We start from the raw sequence: 19279 nt of genomic DNA on the forward strand, positions 1-19279 counted from the left end.
AATAAAATTTTGTTTCTAAAGTGGAGTGGGACAAAGGGATCTGAACAGAAAATCCTGAACAAGCTCAGTCCCAGAAAATCGGGGTTAAATGTGAAATGAGCAGCTCTGATTGGCCGCCCCAGCACAGCCCGCCCTTCCAGTCCCTCCCAGTCCATTCCCAGTCCCTCTCCAGCCCAGCCCAGCCCTCCCCTCTCTCTCCCAGTGCCCCCCAGCTGATCCCAGTGTGTCCCCGCTCTCTCTCTCTCTCTCCCCCAGTGCCCCCCAACGTGTCCACCTCGCTGGTGCCCCCCTCGAGCTCCCAGCCCGGCCCCGGCCGCCTGCTCTGCTCCGTGATGGATTTCTACCCTGCTGCCATCCAGGTGAGGTGGTTCCAGGGCCAGCAGGAGCTCTCGGAGCACGTGGTGGCCACCGACGTGGTCCCCAACGGGGACTGGACCTACCAGCTGCTGGTGCTTCTGGGAATCTCCAAAAATCCCGGGAAAAGGGGGTTTAGGACCATCCAGACACCTAAAGTCCTGGAAAAAGGAGAATTCGACAACAGCCAACGCCCCAAAATGATGAAAAAGGGGGGAAAAAATCCTGAAAAAAACCCCCAAAAAAATCAAAAATATCCACAAAAATCCCCCCCCAAAAAATTGAGATGGATTCCCCCCTTAATTTTCCAAAATTAAAAAAATTCCAGCGAACCCCAAATCCGGGACCCCTCCCACAACCCCTTCTTGGACCCCAAGAATTGGAGGCAGGGTCAGGGCCAGCAGCGGCAGCAGCCGGGGGAGGCTCCGCGCTCCGTCCATGGCTCTCCGGGCACACCGGGAAGGGTCGGTGCTGCTCCCAGGAACGCGGATCCAAACTGAGGGGACTGGGAACCGGGGAGCAGCACCCCAAAAAGCGCTCAGCCAATGGGAGAGAAGAGTTTATTGCGCGTCATGTGTTGCTGGGTAGAGGGTTTAAATATTCAGCTCTTTAAGAAATTCTGGCCAATCAGAGCGAAGAAAGTTTGTGACTCATTAGTTGCTGGGAAGAGGGTCTGGAAATCGGGCTCCCAAAGAAACCGGCCAATTAGAGAGCGCAAAAAACCAGCTCGGCCAATGAGAGCGAGCCCACAAACAAGCACAACAAATCAAAGCGCCGCCAAAAACCACACCCGACCAATCAGGGAACGCGGCCCTCATGACCCCGCCCTGCTCCGGGCTGGCTCTCCCAGTTGAGCGCGGTTGGTTTGGGGTGGAGGTCGCTGACCATGGGGCGATGGGCGGCAGCTGGGGCCCTACTGGTGGCACTGGTGGTGCTGGGAGCCCCCCCGGCTGCGGGCGCGGAGCTCTCGGGTGAGCGGGGGGCGGGAGGCGCTGGGACAGGAGGGGGAGAAGGGGGAAAAGGGGGCGAAGGGGGGAGCCCGGAATGGAGGGGGAGGAGGAGGAGACCCCCCAAAGGGAGAGCGGGAGGGGCTGAGGGATGGGGGGAGGGGTGGGAGAGGGCGGGGAAGGGGGAAAAGGAGAGGGGGGGACCGCAAAACTGAGCGGGAGGGGGCCGGGGATTGGGGGATTCGTGGGAAAATGGGGAAATGGGACCCCAAAAGTGATTTGGGAGCTGTCGGAGGTGGGAGGGGAGAGGATGTGGAAGGGGAAATGGGGGAAGGGCGGCAAAGAGGAAGCGGCAGCGCGGGCAGGAGGGTCCCGTGTCGGCCGTGGGGCACAGGGGGTGCGGAGTGGGGATCCGCGGTGGGCCCCGGAGCTCTGCGGGGTGCTGGGTGGGGCACCCCCTGAGCTGTGTGCTGCACTCACAGGGGTGTTCCAGAACATGCATCAGTACGAGTGTCACTTCATTAACGGTACAGAGAAGGTGAGGTACGTGGCGAGGTACATCTACAACCGGGAGCAGTACCTGATGTTCGACAGCGACGTGGGGCACTATGTGGGGTTCACCCCCTATGGTGAGAAACATGCCCAGTACAGGAACAGCGACCCGGAATTCCTGGAGGACGCACGGACTGCAGTAGACACGTACTGCCGGCACAACTACCGGATTACCACCCCATTCAGCGTGGAGCGCCGAGGTGAGGGCGGGGCAGAGCGTGTCCCCTCGGGCCCTGCCCTGCCAGTGACCCTGGAGCCCCTCAAAGGTTCCCGGGGAATCGCCCCAGAGCCCTCAGCCCTCCTTGACCCACCCCACGTCCTCCTATCTCCTCCAGTTCCTCCCAGTCCCTCCTAGTGCCCCCCGCGCGTCCATTTCAGCGACGCGTAAAGCTGACGCTTCTCAGCCAATCAGATCGCGTCTCTCTCATGACTCGTCTGTTGTTAGGCAGATCCGCAGCGCCCAGTGCCCCGCGCTGGACTCGGCCTCCCAGTGTCGCGAACTTCATTCCCACTTCATCCCAGTGCCATCAAAATCCCTTCCAGTTGCACCCAGTCCCTCCAAGACCATCTCCAATTCCATCGCAGTCTATCCCAGTCCATTCCCGTCCCTCCCCCGCCCAGCCCAGCCCAGCCCTCTCCCATCTGTCCCAGTGCCCCCCAGCTGATCCCAGTGTGTCCCTGCTCTCTCTCTCTCTCTCTCTCTCTCTCTCTCTCTCTCCCAGTGCCCCCCAGCGTGTCCATCTCGCTGGTGCCCCCCTCGAGCTCCCAGCCCGGCCCCGGCCGCCTGCTCTGCTCCGTGATGGATTTCTACCCTGCTGCCATCCAGGTGAGGTGGTTCCAGGGCCAGCAGGAGCTCTTGGAGCACGTGGTGGCCACCGACGTGGTCCCCAACGGGGACTGGACCTACCAGCTGCTGGTGCTGCTGGAAACCCCGCCCCGGCGCGGGCTCACCTACAGCTGCCAGGTGGAGCACGTCAGCCTGGAGCAGCCCCTGAGCCGGCACTGGGGTACGGGGGAGCCCCTGGGGGCGCTGGCAGAGCCACTGGGCTGTGCTGGGAGCCACTGGGAGGGAGCTGGAGAGAGCCGGGCTGGGACTGGTAGAGGCCCTGGGGACTGGGCAAGGGCTGGGAAGGGGTTTGGGGGAGGCTGGGGAGGGTGGGATGGGGTTGGGGGCTCCTGGTGGGCACTGGGAGGGAGTTTGGGGGTACTGGGTGTGACTGGGAGGGATCGCAGTGAGCCCGGAGGGGCTGGAAGGAGATCGGCCATGGCCAAGCGGGGCTCGCCATGAGCTCGGTTGTGCTGGGCACAGACTGGGAGGGCTCTGGCTGAGTCCTGTTGGGGCTGCCAAGGGACTGCGAGAGGCTTTGGGGCTCCTGGGGCGCTGGGGGGCAACTGGGAGGGGGCTGTGGGATCCTCAGAGGGACGGGAGGGGCTTTGGTGGCTCCTGGCCAGGACAAAAAGGGATCAGGGGGAGGTTTCAGGGGCTCCTGGCTGGGCTGGGGGCCACAGGGAGGGCGCTGGGAGGGGCTGGGGGTGTCCGTGAGAGGTTTTGGGGGTGCTGAGCCCTGCGGACCCCCCAGAGATGCCGCCGGACGCCGCCCACAGCAAGATGCTGACGGGCATCGGGGGCTTCGTCTTGGGCTTCGTCTTCCTGGCGCTGGGGCTCGGCTTCTACGTGCACAAGAAGGTCAGGGCAGGTGCCGGGGGTGGCGTCCCGGCCGTGGCGGAGCGTGTGCGCTCCCGCCGGGGCCCCCAGCCCGGTGTCACCCCCTTTTCTCTGCCCACAGAGCTCCTGAGCCGGCGGCGGCCGCAGCCCCTCCCCGTGGGCTCGGGCCCGGCCGGGACCCCCCGCTCCGTCCCCGCTCCGCTGATTTTGGGGGGGTCCCGTGTTCCCCCCAGCCCCTGAGGAGAGGAGCAGAAACCAGAGAAGCAGCGGAGATCCTCCGGCCTTCACCGAGGTGTCCACGCGGGGAGCCAGGAAGATGTGGAGCCCCCAGCCAGGTGTGTTCCCAACGCGGGGGGCTCTGACCCTGGGCGTCACCCGGGATTATCCAGCGTGGATCCTCCAGCGGGGGCTGGACCTGGAGCGGGGCACGGAGCTCATCCCGCACCGGGGCACGGCGGGATCCACGGGCATCGACCCCTCCCTCATCAAAGGACAGCTTTCAGTTACAGTGGTTAGGACAACTAGTTAGTTATGGGAGTTAGCACTGCTAGTTAGTTATGGTAGTTAGCACTGCCTGTTTGTTATGGTAGTTAGCACTGCCTGTTTGTTATGGCAGTTTTTCGAATACAAACTCTCTCAAACCCCAACTCCACTGACGTGTCCCTTCCCTCTCCCGCCGTGACTCAGCTGCCCGGAGCAATGTGAGGGGAGGGCGGGCCCAGCCTGGCCCAGAGCTGAGCCCCAGCAGAGCCCTGGCAGAGCCCAGAGCAGCCTCGGCACCTGCAGAGTCAGCCTGGAAGGAGGCGCTTGGAGCCTTCTCGGCTGCACCCGGCTCTTGGTTACAAACTGTGTGTGCTGGAAAATGCCACCGGCTCTGCAGGAGGGCAGAAGGGGCCCGGGCAAGGCCCAGGTGCTCCATGCAAGGGAAAAACCTGCCCTGGGTTTGTTATAAATAACTAGGTAGTGTTGGCTTTTGCTATTATGTATTGACTTCTGCAAAATATTCTTAATCACAACAATTTTGATAGAGTACAGTTTGTAATCACTTTTCACTGCTTTTGCTATAGTATAATTTGTCAGCTTTTTGTGGCCAATGCCTGGCCCCTGTGTAGCTCATATCCTCAGAACATCATTTATGGATGATATTTCAGTTTGTGGACTGTGTGAAAAACATACATTATAGTTTTGGCTTTTGCAAAATATTCACGTGGATGCCATGTGTTGTGCATTAGAATGTTAACTTTTGCAGAAGTAGCTGTAGTTGTGAAATAATAACTAATGCTTTTATTTTTGTAACTAACTGACAATAATAACTCAGAGATATTTGTGAAAGAGCTAATGTTCTTTTAAAGTACTTGTGGAAATAGCTAAAAGCGTCTGCATGGTCAGATAACATTTAAGGAAGGGATGTGATGGGGCCCCTGCCACTGACCCTTCCACTGTCAATAACTGTCACCTGCTGAAACCACAGAACAGGGGCCCTTGTGAGGCAGTGACACACAACCCTCAGAACAGCAATCCACGATTCCTGCACGTGCTCTAAAAAGGCGAGTTGGGGGTCAAACCAACCTAAAGAATTCCTGGAACATGTAAACGAGTTCAAAGAAATGTTTGAATATGTACAATCATTATGAATATGTATTTGAACAATACAATGGAGAAACTAGACAAGAAGAGTTGCTGTGGTTAACCGGTGTGCCTCTGGCCATTGCCAACACCCAGCGCTGTTACTGATTTGTCCCTTATTATTCCTTATTAAACTTTCAGAAATTCTAAAGAGTGAGGCTCATTTCTCACAAAACCCAAGGTGCTCACCCCTTGTTCTTCCCCCAAAGCCAGGATTTGTCAATCCCAAAATTTGTCTGGACGGAGGAGAAGGAGGCTGTGAGGAAAAGGAAGATGCGCTGGTGTGGAGGCCCATGGAAGTCTCAATCTCCCACCCATGGAGGACTGGTCCCCAATAAGAAGAATAGATTTCAAGGTTATGGTGAGAAGCTTGCTTCTCCCACAGATCTTTGCAGGCACATGCTGATTTCTGGAAAGTTATGTTACCCCATTGGCCCGTTGGCCTAATTACCCTAGTTCACCCCCTATTACCCATCTCTGGTTAGTCCCTAGAATGTTCTCCCTCTCTGTCCCCCCATTGGCCCCAGTTTACTGCATTCCTCTGCCCCTGTTTCCCTATTAGCTGTCCCGACCCTTAACCCCTCCTTTGCCCCATTTTCCCCCATATCCATTGGACCCTGACCCTCAGCTCCACCCTCACTACCCCATCTAAAAACCCCCTGTGCCCTCAGCTTGCACCCTGTCTTTGTCCCTGGGCCCTGTCCAGCTCTGTCCCCTGTTCCTGTACCAATACACCCAGTTTGCTGAGATCATACCCAGACCCATGCTGCCGACTTTGTCAGCTTTATAAAGCAGCCGTGAGCTCCGGGCTCCCGAGTGCCGGACGCTCCAAGGGCCTCGGCAGCGCCAGGACGCTCCAGACTGGGACAGCCAGGCAGGGCAGGAGGAATCACTGCCCCTTTCCCCTCCCTGCTGCTCCATCTCCCAGCCCAGCATCGCTGCAGGACAGCCTCACTGCCAACGCCATCCTGCCAGGGATGGACTGGGGGGATCTCCTTCCCCTTCCCTCTGGCATGGAGGCAAATCCCATCTTCTCCTTGTCCTCCCTCCTTCTTCTCCTCATTCTGTCCTACATCCATCCATGTTCCTTTCCCAGCTCCTTCCTCACTTGTTCCTTCTTGTTCCTTCCTCTCCTCCTGCCTTTTCCTTTTCCCTTCTCCCTGTCTCTTCCTCTCCTTGTCCTTCCTCCCCCAAGCACTGAGCTGCAGACAGAGACCAGGGAGAACAAATCCCTGCCACAGAACCTCGTGGAAGAGGCCATTTGGAACGGCTCCACGGCTCAGGAATCCAACGGGGAGGAGAAGCCCCAGAGATACCACACGAGGAGGGGCTGCAAACCCAGCCTGGAGAGCTGTGAGGAGGTAAAAGCCTCCCTGTGCTGGGAAGAAGGGTGTGGGGAATGTGAGAAGAGCTTCAGGCAGAGCTCAGCCTGTTCCTGGTGCCTCCAGAAACGGTGGTGCCAGATGCAGAGATCTACGGGGCTGCAGAGATCCCCCCGCAGATCCATGGGGATGCAGAGATCCCCCTGCAGCCCCCGGAGCAGCCACGCTGGAGCACGGGGATGCCTGAGAGGAGGCTGTGCCCCCGTGGCCAGAGGGGCCCCGCTGGAGCAGCCTGTCCTGGCAGGACTGACCCCGGGGCACAGTGACCCACGCTGCAGCACTTGGAGGGGGGCTGTGCCCCGTGGGATGGACTCAGCTTGGAGAAGTTCCTGGAGAAGTCTCCGGTGGGAGAGAGCCCAGAGTGCAGCAGGGGAACGACTCCTGTCCCTGAGCAGAGGGAGAAGCCCCGGGGCATGAAGTGAGCACGGCCCCATTCCCTGTCTCCGGCACTGCCGGGGTAGGAGGTGCAGCTGGAAGGAGGGAGGCGTGGGGGAAGGCTGGATTTAAGGCTCTTCACTTACTTCTCATTATCCTCCTCTGAGGTTTTGGGGTTTTCTGTCAGAAATCTCTCCCCTCCCCCACTCATCCACAGGGATTTGGGGCAGTTTTCCCTTTTTGGGGGAAATCAAAGCGATGCACTGATGCTCCTAATTAGGGGTAGGAGAAGTGAGGCTCCAGGGCTTCCCGCTGAGCCCGGGCCACCGGAGCCGCAGTGCCGGGAAAGCCGTGGCGGGAGGTGCGGAGCAGTTAGTTTGTGTTTTCAGCTCAATCCCCTCGGGCCCGGGCCCGTTCCAGGGCTGTTCTTCATCTCCGGCTCTGCCCTCACGCAGCCCGAGGGGCCCTGGGAGCGCGGGGCGAGGCTGTGCCATGTGCAGAGCCCGCCCCCGGCTGCGATTGGGCGACGGTGCCGTCAGTCGTGGTTCTGGCGCGCTGATTGGTGGGATCGGGGCGGGGCAGGGCCCCGGTGGCGGCCTGAGGGCGGCCGTGGCTCGGCAGCGGCGCCATTGGCGGAGCGTGTGTGCGGGCCCGGGAGCGGCGGCAGCGGCCGGAGCGCGGTGAGGCGGCGGCGGAGCTGGGAGGCGGCCGCAGCGCAGGTGGGAGCCGCGCTGGGTTGTGCGGGGGCTCGGGGCTGGCTGCGGGCCTCGGGGGCGGCAGGGGGCTCAGGCGGGTTCGTTGTGCCGTGTCCGGCGCGTGTTGCCACTGGCGTGAGGGCGCTGCGGGAGCGGCTGCCCGCGGTCTCCTTGACCGGGCCTCGGCAGGAGCCGCTGCCGGAGCAGCGGTGGCTCGGCCCGGTTGCTGTGGCTGGGACAGAGGCGGCTGCCCTGTGCCCGGGGCTGTGCGGGGAAATTGACGTGGCCGGAGGTTTCTGTGCCCCGAGGAGACAGAGGAGTCCTGTACAAGTGACTTTATTGCTGAGCAGAGGGAGAGGCCGTTGGGGCATTTGCCGTGCGCTCTCTGCCATTGCTGTAGTTCGTAGCCTCCTTTTTATCCTCATTTTCCCGGCCGCTTCTCCCTCTCCCTTTGCCCACTGGCTGAGGTACTTGGAAGGTTCAGACTTCCACATCTGCCAACTGCATGTCCTTGTTAATGTGCATCTCCACTTTTGTAGAACAGCCGATATTCACGGCTCTGTTAAGTCTTTGCTCTTCTGGAAGTTCAGGAATGTAGCGGGACTTTCTGTGAGCAGCAGTCCATGTTAATTAGTAACAATTATTGAAGCTGGTGGTTTCGCCCGTTACTTCCTTATCTACAAGCCCCTGGCCCCTCGCTCAGCTGCTGAATGAGCTGCACTCTCAAGGTGTGGAGCACGGTAAAAAGGTGAGAGTTGCTGTAGCACAGGAGAGGAGAAACAGCATTCGTTTAACCCATGGACTGCCAGAGAGCCACAAAACCGTGTCCCATTCCCATCCTTTTCACGTTTGGGCCAATACATGAGCTGCTCTTTTGTTTCCGTTGGTTTTTTTTTTCAGCACTTTTCCTTTGTCATCTAAATGCCAACAGCAGTTTGAGTCATTTAGTTTTCCACAAACTCCTCTTTTTTCTGCTAACAGATGATCTGATCCCATCCCATGGTGAAATGTTGTTTTCCTCATTTCAGTGGATTGCTCAGCAGGAAGGTCAGGAGCTGGAGCTGTCTGGTTGGTTATTCCCAGGGCAGCTTGTAATCTAATGATGCCATTGAAATGAGAAATGGGTTCTGTGGCTCCTGATATGAATTAGTTTGGGTTCCCAGGGGCCGGTCCATGGTGTTGTCGGATTTGTTCTGGTGGCCTTTCCCCATTTTTGTCCGCTCTCTCCAGCCAGGGCTGCATCAATTGACTGCTTTTCTCTAACTAAATCATCAAATACTTGGAATCCCAACTGATTTCCCTGAATTTTTGGTAGCAAAAAGTCCCCAGTACCCTAATATACCCTGTATGTAACACTGACAGTGACAGCACATGTTGGCGTGGGCAGAGGGATGATTCCCCCCCCATTTATTTATAGTGAAGTTTTGCCAACATTCTCCATTTGCTGTTTCCCTGTGCAGCTTCACCCGTTTCTGTTGCAGGGTCAGATATCCTCACCCTGGGCTCTGCCTTGAGCTGTGCAAATTCCATCAGTGCAAGCAGGCAGAGCTTGGGCTGAGGGCAGAGGGAATCAGCCCAATTCCTGCCCCAGGCAAGAGACCCAGGTCCATTGTCCAGGCTTTGCCCAGCAGTGTTCATTTGCATTTCTAAAGCTCCTCTGCAGGCTGCCTGGAATGAAGCTTCTCTTCCAGGGCAGCCACCTCGTGAGTCACGTGTGGCCCCCCACAGAATCTGTTTTTTTTGCAAAAAGTATCAACTATTTACGAGTTAAAAGTATTATGGTAATGCTCTTCAATTTTGCAAAATGCAGTGTTAAAAACGCCAATCACTTGTTTTAAATTTTTTTTAAAATTTAATAGTAATAAAATGGTTATAAAAATAGTAATACAATTAGAGTAATAACAATTTGGACAAACTGAATTAGGACAATATGAGACAATAAATACAAAGTGTTACGGATGTCCCGGGGATGTCCCGGTACCGCCCAGCACGAGCCTCAAAAGGACACCCATTAACAAAGGATTAACCCTTAAAAACAATAGCCTGTTGCATATTCATACACTTCATACCTGATGCATAAATTCCATTCAAATACAGGATTCTGTCTGGTCATCCTCCAAATCTTCATTTCTTCCTCCAAATCCTAACAGCGCCTTCGAGGTGGGAAGAAGTTGGTTTCTTCTGATAAGAGGGCAATAAATTCTTCTCTGAAAGATTTAGGTGTCCTGTGGCTGCTATCTCGCTGTGAGTCCTTTCTTTTTAAAAAAGTATCCTGCATAGCATCGTTTCTATTTAAACAATTTTTATAATCTAAAACTATATTTAACACAGTACTTAAGAAAACTAATACAGCATTACTTTCTAAAACAACATATATAATATTCATTTTAATATTTGCGAAAAGCCAATCATAAAATAGATGCATTTTTCACATGCAGCATAAAGGCGAACATGGAAGAACCCAGACCAAAAACTGATTCTCACAATTCTGTCCCAAACCCACCTGAAAATATAAAGTGTGAGTTTTATGAAAAATTTTTCTCCTGTTGTAATTGTGTCACTGAAGCTGCAGGGAAAGCAAAAACTCTCCAAGAATCTCTTGAGTGTTAGAGAGTCAAGGCATTGCTTGGTTCTGGCCAGGATGTGCAACAGAAATAATTTCTTTCACAAATACCCTGGCTGTGTAGAGAAAATCATTCCATGGCATGTGTGTTTTACTGGATTTTTCCTAAACTTTATGTAGTCTGAACCAATCTAAATCCCCTGGTTTAATGTTCATTGCTTCCATGTTGTGTAGGTTTTTAGTATTTGGTTTCCTGTTGGACCCGGATTTCTTCCCCTCTGCTGTGAATTCGGTCCACACTCCTGGATTTCCTTCTCAGCCTTTTCCAGACCAGGTGTCTCCAGCTGTGCCGGGGGCAGTGTCTGGGGTAGCTGTTGGTTGCTGTTTGCTGCTGGGCGTTGATGTTTTGTTGCTGGTCGTTATCTCTGTGGGTGTCTTTTGGGCTATTCCCAGTCTGTTGAGATGTTAAACTCATCTCCATTGAGTGGTGTAGCAGCCCTTAAATAAAACCTTTAAAATTCCTTTCCCCAAGGCAAAGACAAACTAAGCCTGAGGAGAGAAAGAAGATTTAAAAGGAACAAAATGGGTACATTTTGCAGCAATGCAGTCGCAGTCAGCCCAGAGTGTGGGTGTGAGTGAGCCCCAGAGTGGAATTGTGCCGTGGTGCTCCCCAGCAGCTGTGGCAGTGCAGGCCCAGCCAGCGCTGAAGCTGCAGCAGTGGCAGCAAGGCTTGGCCGCAGTGGCTGGAGGTGCCAGAGGAGGGTGGCCAGGATTTCCGAGGGTTTGAGCAGAGATCTGTGGGCAGGCCCAGGGGCTTGGCCCGCTGTGGAGCCCTGGCTGCTGCTGCGTTGCCTTCAGGGCAGGCTCAGGGGCGGCTGCCATGGTCCTGCTGCAGGCGGGAAGTGCAAATCTCCGGGGCTTCAGAGCCCCTGAGGCCAGGCTGAGGGGTCCCCCCGTGTTCAGCTGTGCTGGCGGCTGTTTCTGGCCTCAGGGACACTTGGCATGGGCCCCTTGGCCACCAGTGGTGCTGCTTTGCACTCCTTAGGCAGGAGCCGATGTCCTGGCTGGGTGTTGGCACCAGCAAAGTGCCAGGGCAGGCTCTGTGCCAGCCCAGCTTCCTGTGGGAGAATCTACCTTGATCTCTGATCCAGTGCTTGCTGAAGCAGTCAGAATTGCTTTTGCCCCCCTGTTAGGTGCCATGGTGTCAGCAGAAGATATTGAAGCCTTCCTGCTGAGGGCATTTCAGTGCCAGGCTCTTACAAGCACCCAGAGCTCCTTGGGTTGAGCTGAGCATGGGGCGGTGACCTGCGCTTTGTCTGATTCCCCTTCCTTAATAACAGCCTGTCTTGTCGCTCTTTTCCCTCCTGCTGCCCTTGCAGAGCCATCCACAAACACATTTTGTCCCTCAGGCCAGGGAATGTCCCATCAATCTCTCCCAGCCTGGCTCGGGAGCTCTGTCCCTTGAGTGCAGTCCTGGGTTCCTTGCCAGCCCCTCTCCAGGCTGTTCAAACAGGAGGCTGGGTTAAACCCTTGCCCTGTCCTCAGTTCTAAATCCTCCTGTGCCACTGAACAAGTTTCATACTGTAATAACCGAGCCCTGCTCATCCATTTAGAGGCTCTTTTGGTTGTCAAAGCTTTAACTTGCTGCCAGACTTGAACTCTAGGAGATCCTCCTGTTGTCATCAGTTTTCAGCCTGAGCTCCCACGGAAGCTGTGGCTGCAGAATTCTGCAGACAATGAGGCTGCTCTCTGGCCACTGGGTTAGACATTTTAGCACAAGAATTCCTTTGACAAGACCCTGTTTAACATCCACCTATAATTCAAATTCTTTTACCCTGTCTGGAAGGGCCAGGGCAGCCGCCTCAGTTAATCTTCATTTTAACACTTGAAAATTCTGTGTTTCCTCCTCCTGTCCATGCATCCAGTTTGTTGACTGGCAGGATAGGAGTGTTACAGGGAGACACCCCTGGCTCCAAAAGCCCTGCCTTCTACAGGGACTCAATACCAGGCTGTGAGCCCTTCCTTCCCTCCCCTGGAACAGGGTATTGCTTGTCCTGGTTGCTTCAGAGTACTTTGGAGAGGCTCCATATCTAATTTTCCCTCTTTCCCTGGGGCTGCCCACACTTCTGGGTTCAGTTCAGCATCAGCCTGGCCAGACATTTGACACAGAGGTACAACAGAACTGGTCTCTGTATCACCTTTTATAATATTAATTTGTGTTCTGAGTTTAGAGATCCAATCTCTTTCCAGTAAATCATGATAACAATTAGGAGCAAATAAAAATTCATGCATTTCAAACCCATCCCCCACAAGTGCTAACAGTGGTTGAATAAAACCATACATCTTTCCCACTTATCTCATGAATAATCCAAGACTTTTTTGGGTCGAAGATTCAGAGTGCATTGAGAGGCTCCTGTGTCCATCAGAAAATGCCTCCTCTCAATGCAGACCCACCTGAATGTTCTCAAGGGCTCCAGTATGGAGGGTCCCTGGTGTGATGGGAGCTGTGACAGCCCTGCCAATCCATGTCCATCAAGGGATGGACTTGCTGGTCCTGAGGGTGCTGCTGTCTGTGCTTGCAGTGTCCTTGTGCCCTGCAGCTGGAGCCCTGATTCCTTGCCAGGGGCTGTTTGGGTGGGCTGTCCCCTGCCGAGGAGGGCAATGCCTCTGCCGGGTACTTGTGGCCGAGCCCGTGCCCTGGGTGCTGGGGCCCCCTTGGGCCCTGGGGTTGATCCCTCAGGGGCTGTAGGAGCTCTGCCCTGGCCTTTGCCTTCAGCTTGGCCTTTTGCTGCTCCCTTCTTGCATTCACCTGCTGGGCCTTTGTGCCCAAGTGCTGCAGGGCCTTCTTCTGCCCCTCCTGCAGCCCCCCTCAGTGCCTGTGGGTGCTCATCCTTTGACAGCTGCTGAGCTTTCTGCAAAATCATTTGTATCTCCAGTAACCCTAACAAAATCCTTAAAAGACAATCTCCATGCTAAAATGTATAATCCACATTTCCCAGGTGTTCCTTGCTCCTCATCCCTGTGCTCAGGGTGCCCTCCCCAGCCCGTATCCCAGAGCCGGTCCCTGTCCTGCCGCAGTGTCCAAAGGCGCCCCCCGGCGGGCAGGGCCGGCAGCTCCACGGGGCCGGGCAGCGGCCGGGGCGTCCCGCAGCCTCCTGGGGGCCGGGGGCCACTGCCGGCCCTGCCCGGGGCTGGTGGGGTCAGGCAGCGCCCGGCGCTGAGCCCCGGCTGCCCCACAGCCCCAGCCCGGGCCCGCAGCTCCCCCCAGGCCCCCAGCCCGTGCTCCCGGTCCCGCACCTCTGCGCCCGGTGCTGCCGCTGCCCCCCACAGAGAAACCCCCTGAAACCCTGACCTCCTTGTTTTCCTCTCCTGGAAACCGGGGATACAAATGATCAGCTGGCAAATGTTGAGGATAAGACCCTGCTGAAAAACATCCCAGTCCTCAGTATTTTTCTCTTCCTTCTCTTTCCATCATCCTTTTCCTTCCCACAAAGATTCCTTCTGCAGCTTTTTGCCTTAAGCATATTGCTGCACACTCCCCCTCACCCAGTCCCTTTGCAGCACACCAACACCATCCATGCCCTGTTGTCTCAATCCTTTCTCCACTTCTCTTATTGCCCCCTGGGTGTCCAAGTTCTTAATTACCTCTGGGTGAATGTGCAAACTCCCTCAACCTTCTCCCAAGGGACCCTTCAGAGATATTTTGGGATCATCATCCCTTTGGCACAGGACCCCTTCCTGGCTTTCCCTTTTCTAGCCTCCATGTGTGCCCTGCCATGCTCACTCCCCAAAGATCCCAGTGCACTCACTGATGAGATTTTCAGTGCTCTCTCCCTGCTGACTCTTCAGAGCCCCCCCGATGTGTCACTCGTCTGTCTCCTGGTCACTCTCAGGTACCCAATCAGTCCCCGGTGCTGCTGCCCCCAAGGGGGCCGATCACCCGAACTGGGTGAGGCACCTTCAGCTGCACTCACTGCCCGCTGCCCCGGACGGTGGATAGAATTCCGGACGAGTCCCAAGGTGTGTGGAAAAATTGACATCTTCAGAGATTCTGTCCACAAAGCAGACAGAGGAGTCCTGTAAAAGTAATTACATTCCTAAAAAAATGGGAATGGCCATGAGACATTTCCCACGGGGTCTGTCCAGTTCTTGGAGGACACAGCTGCCTTTTCATCCTAATTTTCCTGGCCACATCTCCCTTTCCCTTTCTGCATTGGCTGTAGTGCTTGAGAAGTACAGACTTCCCAATCCACCTACCACATACCCCCTTGATATGCTCCCACTTTTAAATAGCGAACGATATTCATGACTCTGTGAAGTCTTTGTTCTTCTCGAAGTTCATGAATTTGGCAGGACCTTGGCTGAGCAGCAGTCTGTGTCATCAATTAAGAACATTTTCTGAAACTGATGGCTTCTCCTGTCACTTTCTTGTGTCCAAGTCCCTGGCCCTATCTTTAATCAGATTCACAGCATCTGTTTGTAAAGACACTTTCCTCTTCCTTTCATGGGGGTTTCCCCGTTTGTGGGACATCCCCCCTGGAGCTGTGTGTCCCCCCCTTGCTGCAGCCCCAGCCCTCAGGCAGCGCTCAGCCAATCAGAGCACGCGGCTCTGATGACTCAGCAGTTGCCAGGCAGACCCGCAGCTCCCAGCGTTCCCCACCTGCGCCCCCCCCCCCCCTCGGCCCCAGCGCCCCCCGCGAGGGGAATTTGGGGAGGTGGGAGTGGGGCAGCGCCAAGGCCGGGCCCCCCCGCGCTGTCCTGGCGGGAGCGGCTGCAGTGGGGACCGAGTGCGGGCGGGAGCGGCCGAGAGCCCAGCGCTGCCCCAGCCCGACCTGCCCCAGCTCCATCCCTGCCCCTGCCGTGGGATGCTGTGGGTTTGGGGGCAAAAGGGGGCCGGCAGTGGGTGCTGGGCCTGGGGCAGGAGGAGAAAGGAAGGAGAAGCAGGGTTGAGGAACAAAATGGTCAAATGAAGCACGTGGGAGGAGAAGGTGGGATTGTGCAAGAGAAAGAGGAATAGCAGGAGGAAGAGGAGTGTGAGGAAGAGTAGGGACACAGGAGGAGGAACAGGAAGAGGAAGCAGCACAAGGTTCCACCTCTCCCTGTATCTGCAGCCTCCTACCCCAGCCCCAGGAGCGTTGCCCCCCCCCACATGCAGCAGGTGACTGGGGATTGGGATCCACGGTTTTCCCGGGGGTGAATCTTGGTGTTTCTGAGCTTTTTAGGGCTAATTGTTGGTGCTTTGTTTTTTTGTGGGGGCTGAATCTTTATATTTGGAGGGGGGTTTTGCTGAATGTTGATGTTTGGGAAGTTTTTGATCTGTGTCTTGATGTTTGGAGGACTTTTGTGCTGAATTGTGATGTATTGGAGGTTCTTAGAGACACAAGATGCCCAATGACTTAATGAGATGAACTTGGGCAAGGAGGAACTCCCAGTCCAAGGGACTCTCATCTTGTTTTTTTCTCCAAACCAGGATTTTTCATTCCCAGGGAGTGTCTGGATGGAGGAGGAGGAAAAGCCCTGGAGATTCCGCACGAGGAGGGGCTGCAAACCCAGCCCAGGGAGCTGCAGGGAGGAAAGAGCCCCCTTGAGCCAGGAAGGCGGCCAGAGATCCAGCCAGAGCTCAGAGCTGGTAGAGAAGCCTCATGGCAGGGAGAAGCCCCACAAGTGCTTGGAATGTGGGAAGGGTTTTAGTCGGAGCTTGGGCCTGATCCAGCACCAGGTGATCCACACTGGGGAACAGCCCTATGAGTGTGAGGAATGTGGGAAGCGTTTCAGCTGGAGCTCCAGCCTGAGGCGGCACCAGGTCATCCACACTGGGGAGAGGCCCTATGAGTGTGAGGAGTGTGGGAAGAGCTTCAGCCAGAGCTCCAGCCTGATCCAACACCAGAGGATCCACACTGGGGAAAAGCCCTTTGAGTGTGGGGAATGTGGGAAGAGCTTCAGGCAGAGGGGCCAGCTGATGCAACACAAGATGATCCACACTGGAGACCGGCCTTATGAGTGTGGGGAATGTGGGATGAGCTTCAGCCAGAAGAGCCACCTGATGCAACACCAGAGGATCCACACAGGAGGAAAGCCCTATGAGTGTGTGGAATGTGGGAAGAGCTTTAGATGCAGCTCTGGCCTGAGGAAACATGAGAGGATCCACACTGGGGAAAAACCCTATGAGTGTGGGGAGTGTGGGAAGAGCTTCAGCATCAAGTGCCAGCTGACGGAACACCAGAAGATCCACACTGGGGAAAAGCCCTACAAGTGTGGGGAATGTGGGAGGAGCTTCAGAGGAAGCTCGGCCCTGATCCACCACCAGGTCATCCACACGGGGGAACGGCCCTACACCTGCTTGGAATGTGGGAAGAGCTATGGGTGGCACTTTGACCTGAGAAAACACCACCAGCGTGTTCACTCTGGGGAGAAGCCCTACAAGTGTCCCCAATGTGGGAAGAGGTTTCACAGGAGCTCCGATCTTCTCAAACATCAGCGGAGTCACACCGAGGAGAGGCCCTTCCGCTGCCCCGACTGTGGGAAGGGCTTCAAGCTAAACTCCCACCTCACCATCCACCGGCGCATCCACACCGGGGAGAGGCCCTACGAGTGTGGGGAGTGTGGGATGAGATTCTCATCAAGCTCAGCTTTGACCCGACACCAACGGAGGCGCCACTAAGGGAAGCCCTGTGAGTGCCCCGAGTGTGGGAAGAGCTTTGTGCGCTGCTCCAGCTCCATCCCCCATGAGAGGATCCGCATCGGATGATCCCCAGTGACCCCCGTTGGGCAGAGCCCTGGTGATCCGTGGTCCTGGTGATCCAAGTAGAAGGCATCTGGCTGGGGGGCTCCACTTCTTCCTGATTCCCTGTGGGCAGCTAGATAAACCCAGAGGCAGGAACATCCATCAGGACGCAGGCCTACAATGGGGATTCCTTGGGGAGAGCCGATTTGTCAACTTTCAACCCCATAAAATCTTTTGCATTCAATCCTATCTTCTGGTGACATCAAGGAGTACTGAATGGTCCCTGAGGTATGTTCTGGGTTGACTATATGATGCTTGTATCCCCAGTCTGTTCTGTTTATGCTGAATAATAAGTTTTGTACCTGTAAGACTTGTCCTGAGAGTGAAGGGGGGAGAGAAGAAGTGCGGAGTTTGTTTTCAGAAACTGCACTCGCTCCTCCACATTCCTGCTCTGGGACTGTGTTGTCTGCAGATGGACAGACAGCGGGACAGAGCTCTCCTTTGCTTTTAGTTAGTTTTAGCTAGCTGAACCAGAGAAGTTCCCTGAACTGTGGGGTTTTTTTCCCTTTTCTTTGGACCTGTTTAAACCTGCTCTGGCCTGAACACCAGAAGAGCAGGGGCAGCTCACACCTGTGGCCCACCAGGCCGGGCCTGGGCCGCGGCATTTCCAGCACTGGAGGGACTGATAAGGGACTGAGTGAGCTGAGCTACAGCCCACAGAGAGACTTTGTGAGTTTGTCTCTCTTTTAGAGCAGCAAGAGGTTTTATTGTTTTGTTATCTTTCAATAAAGATAAAAATATCCATTCCAGAATATGCAGTTGATCTTCCCAGTTATCACTCCACTAACACAGTATTCCACATGGTATTTCATGGTCCTTCAAAATAAACACTTGAACACCAACATAGGTATCTATTCTGTTAACAAATTTGTGTGCTAAGGCTAATTCAATTTCTTCTAGGGTCTTTGCTGCTGGGGTCAATTGCCTCTCATCAGTAGAGAAGGTGGTGCCTGAAAGCAAATCAAGCAATGGTTGCATCTGATGATTAGTTATGCCTAAATATGATTGAATCCAACCTATTGAACCAACCAATTTCTGTCCATCAGTAGCAGTTTTAACATCAATGTCTAACTTCACAGGTTGAGGCATAACTTGAGTGTTGGTCACCAACATACCTAGATAATTCCAAGGCATGTGTTCCTGCACTTTCTCTGGGGCCATGATCAGACCAAAAGCTTTCAAATTTGTCACAGCACATTGTTTAAGAGCTGATAACTGTTATCAGATGCCAACAAGATATCATCCATGTAATGATAACAGTAGCAGTTTTTAAATTGCTCCTGCACTTTTGACAAGGCCTGTGCCACAAACCATTGACAAATAGTTGGCGAATGTTTCCTGCCTTGGGGAAGTAACTTCCGTTGATATCTTTTATTGGATTCAGCATGGTTTATGGAAGGCACAGTGAAAGCAAATTTTTCTTTGTCTTGCTCAGCCAATGGAATAGTGAAGAAACAATCTTTCAGATCAATGACAACTATTTGCCATTCCTGTGGAATCATTGTAGGTGTAGGAAGGCCTGGTTGTAAAGCTCCCATTGTTGCCATTACAGCATTTATCTGCCATAAATCATGTAAAAGTCTCCATTTTCCCAATTTCTTTTTTATTATAAAACCAGGGGTATTCCAGGGGCTGAATGATTCTTCAATATGTCCTGCTTGCAATTGTTCTGTGACTAATTCTTGCAGGGCAGTAAGCTTTTCAGTAGTAAGGGGCCAGTGGCCAACCCAGGCAGATTTATCTGTCAACCATGTCAGGGCCACAACTGGACGTTCATTGCCCTGCATCACAGTGGCCCCCGTTAAAAATCCGTAGTAATTTTGACACCCCATTGAGATAAACAATCTGGTCCCCACAGACTTTGAGGAGCATCGGCAACATAGGGTCTGATGTTAGCTTGTTGGCCATCAGGATGTTTCACATTAATTACAATGGCTGACAGGCCACCTGTTGTAGCACCACCCAACCCCAGGAGTCCAAAACTTGCATGAGTGAGAGGCCACGACTGAGGCCAGCAAAGTCACGAGAGCATTGTGACATCTGCTCCAGTGTCAATCAAACCTGTTACTGATATGGTTCCTGGATGGACATGCATCCACTGGTGGTGAGGATGCATGTCTTTTCTGGATGGTTCTCTGTTACTTTCTCAGCCCAGAACACTTGGGGTACTCCTGTCGATCCAAAACTTCCTGTGCCGCGACTTCGGCCCACTGTATTTGGAACAGAACTCACAAAAGGTACAATTTGAGCAATGCAGGTTCCTTTCTGAATAGTGACAGGAGGGTCATTGATGGATACCATGGCATGAATCTGTCCTAAATAATCAGCATCAATA

General features: G+C 54.6%; 2 protein-coding genes and 1 pseudogene across 2 annotated transcripts in view; all 3 read left to right on the forward strand.

Annotated features, from left to right (window-relative positions):
- Positions 1 to 1170: 1170 nt before the first annotated feature.
- Positions 1171 to 6793, forward strand: LOC139604902 (HLA class II histocompatibility antigen, DR beta 5 chain-like; annotated as a pseudogene).
- A 703-nt stretch (positions 6794 to 7496) lies between these two features.
- LOC139604921 (zinc finger protein 436-like) overlaps positions 7497 to 19279 on the forward strand; it is a 41830-nt gene continuing 30047 nt past the window's right edge. The window contains exon 1 of the mRNA XM_071456251.1: positions 7497 to 7621. The gene's annotated coding sequence lies outside the window, so the exon portion shown is untranslated. The remainder of the gene's footprint in view (positions 7622 to 19279) is intronic.
- LOC139604942 (zinc finger protein 135-like) lies at positions 7506 to 18478 on the forward strand. The gene is made up of 2 exons (XM_071456286.1): positions 7506 to 7621; positions 15631 to 18478. The coding sequence occupies exon 2, from the start codon at positions 15658 to 15660 to the stop codon at positions 16819 to 16821; it is 1164 nt and encodes a 387-aa protein (XP_071312387.1). The 5' UTR covers positions 7506 to 7621; positions 15631 to 15657; the 3' UTR covers positions 16822 to 18478.

The sequence above is a fragment of the Agelaius tricolor genome, unplaced genomic scaffold (assembly GCF_023055355.1).
Source record: "Agelaius tricolor isolate 1412-34295 unplaced genomic scaffold, bAgeTri1.0.p SCAF_57, whole genome shotgun sequence".
Lineage (NCBI taxonomy): Eukaryota > Metazoa > Chordata > Aves > Passeriformes > Icteridae > Agelaius > Agelaius tricolor.

Coding starts and splice junctions, on each gene's coding strand:
- LOC139604942 (XM_071456286.1), top strand. CDS start 15,658: ATGGAGGAGGAGGAAAAGCCCTGGAGATTCCGCACGAGGAGGGGCTGC.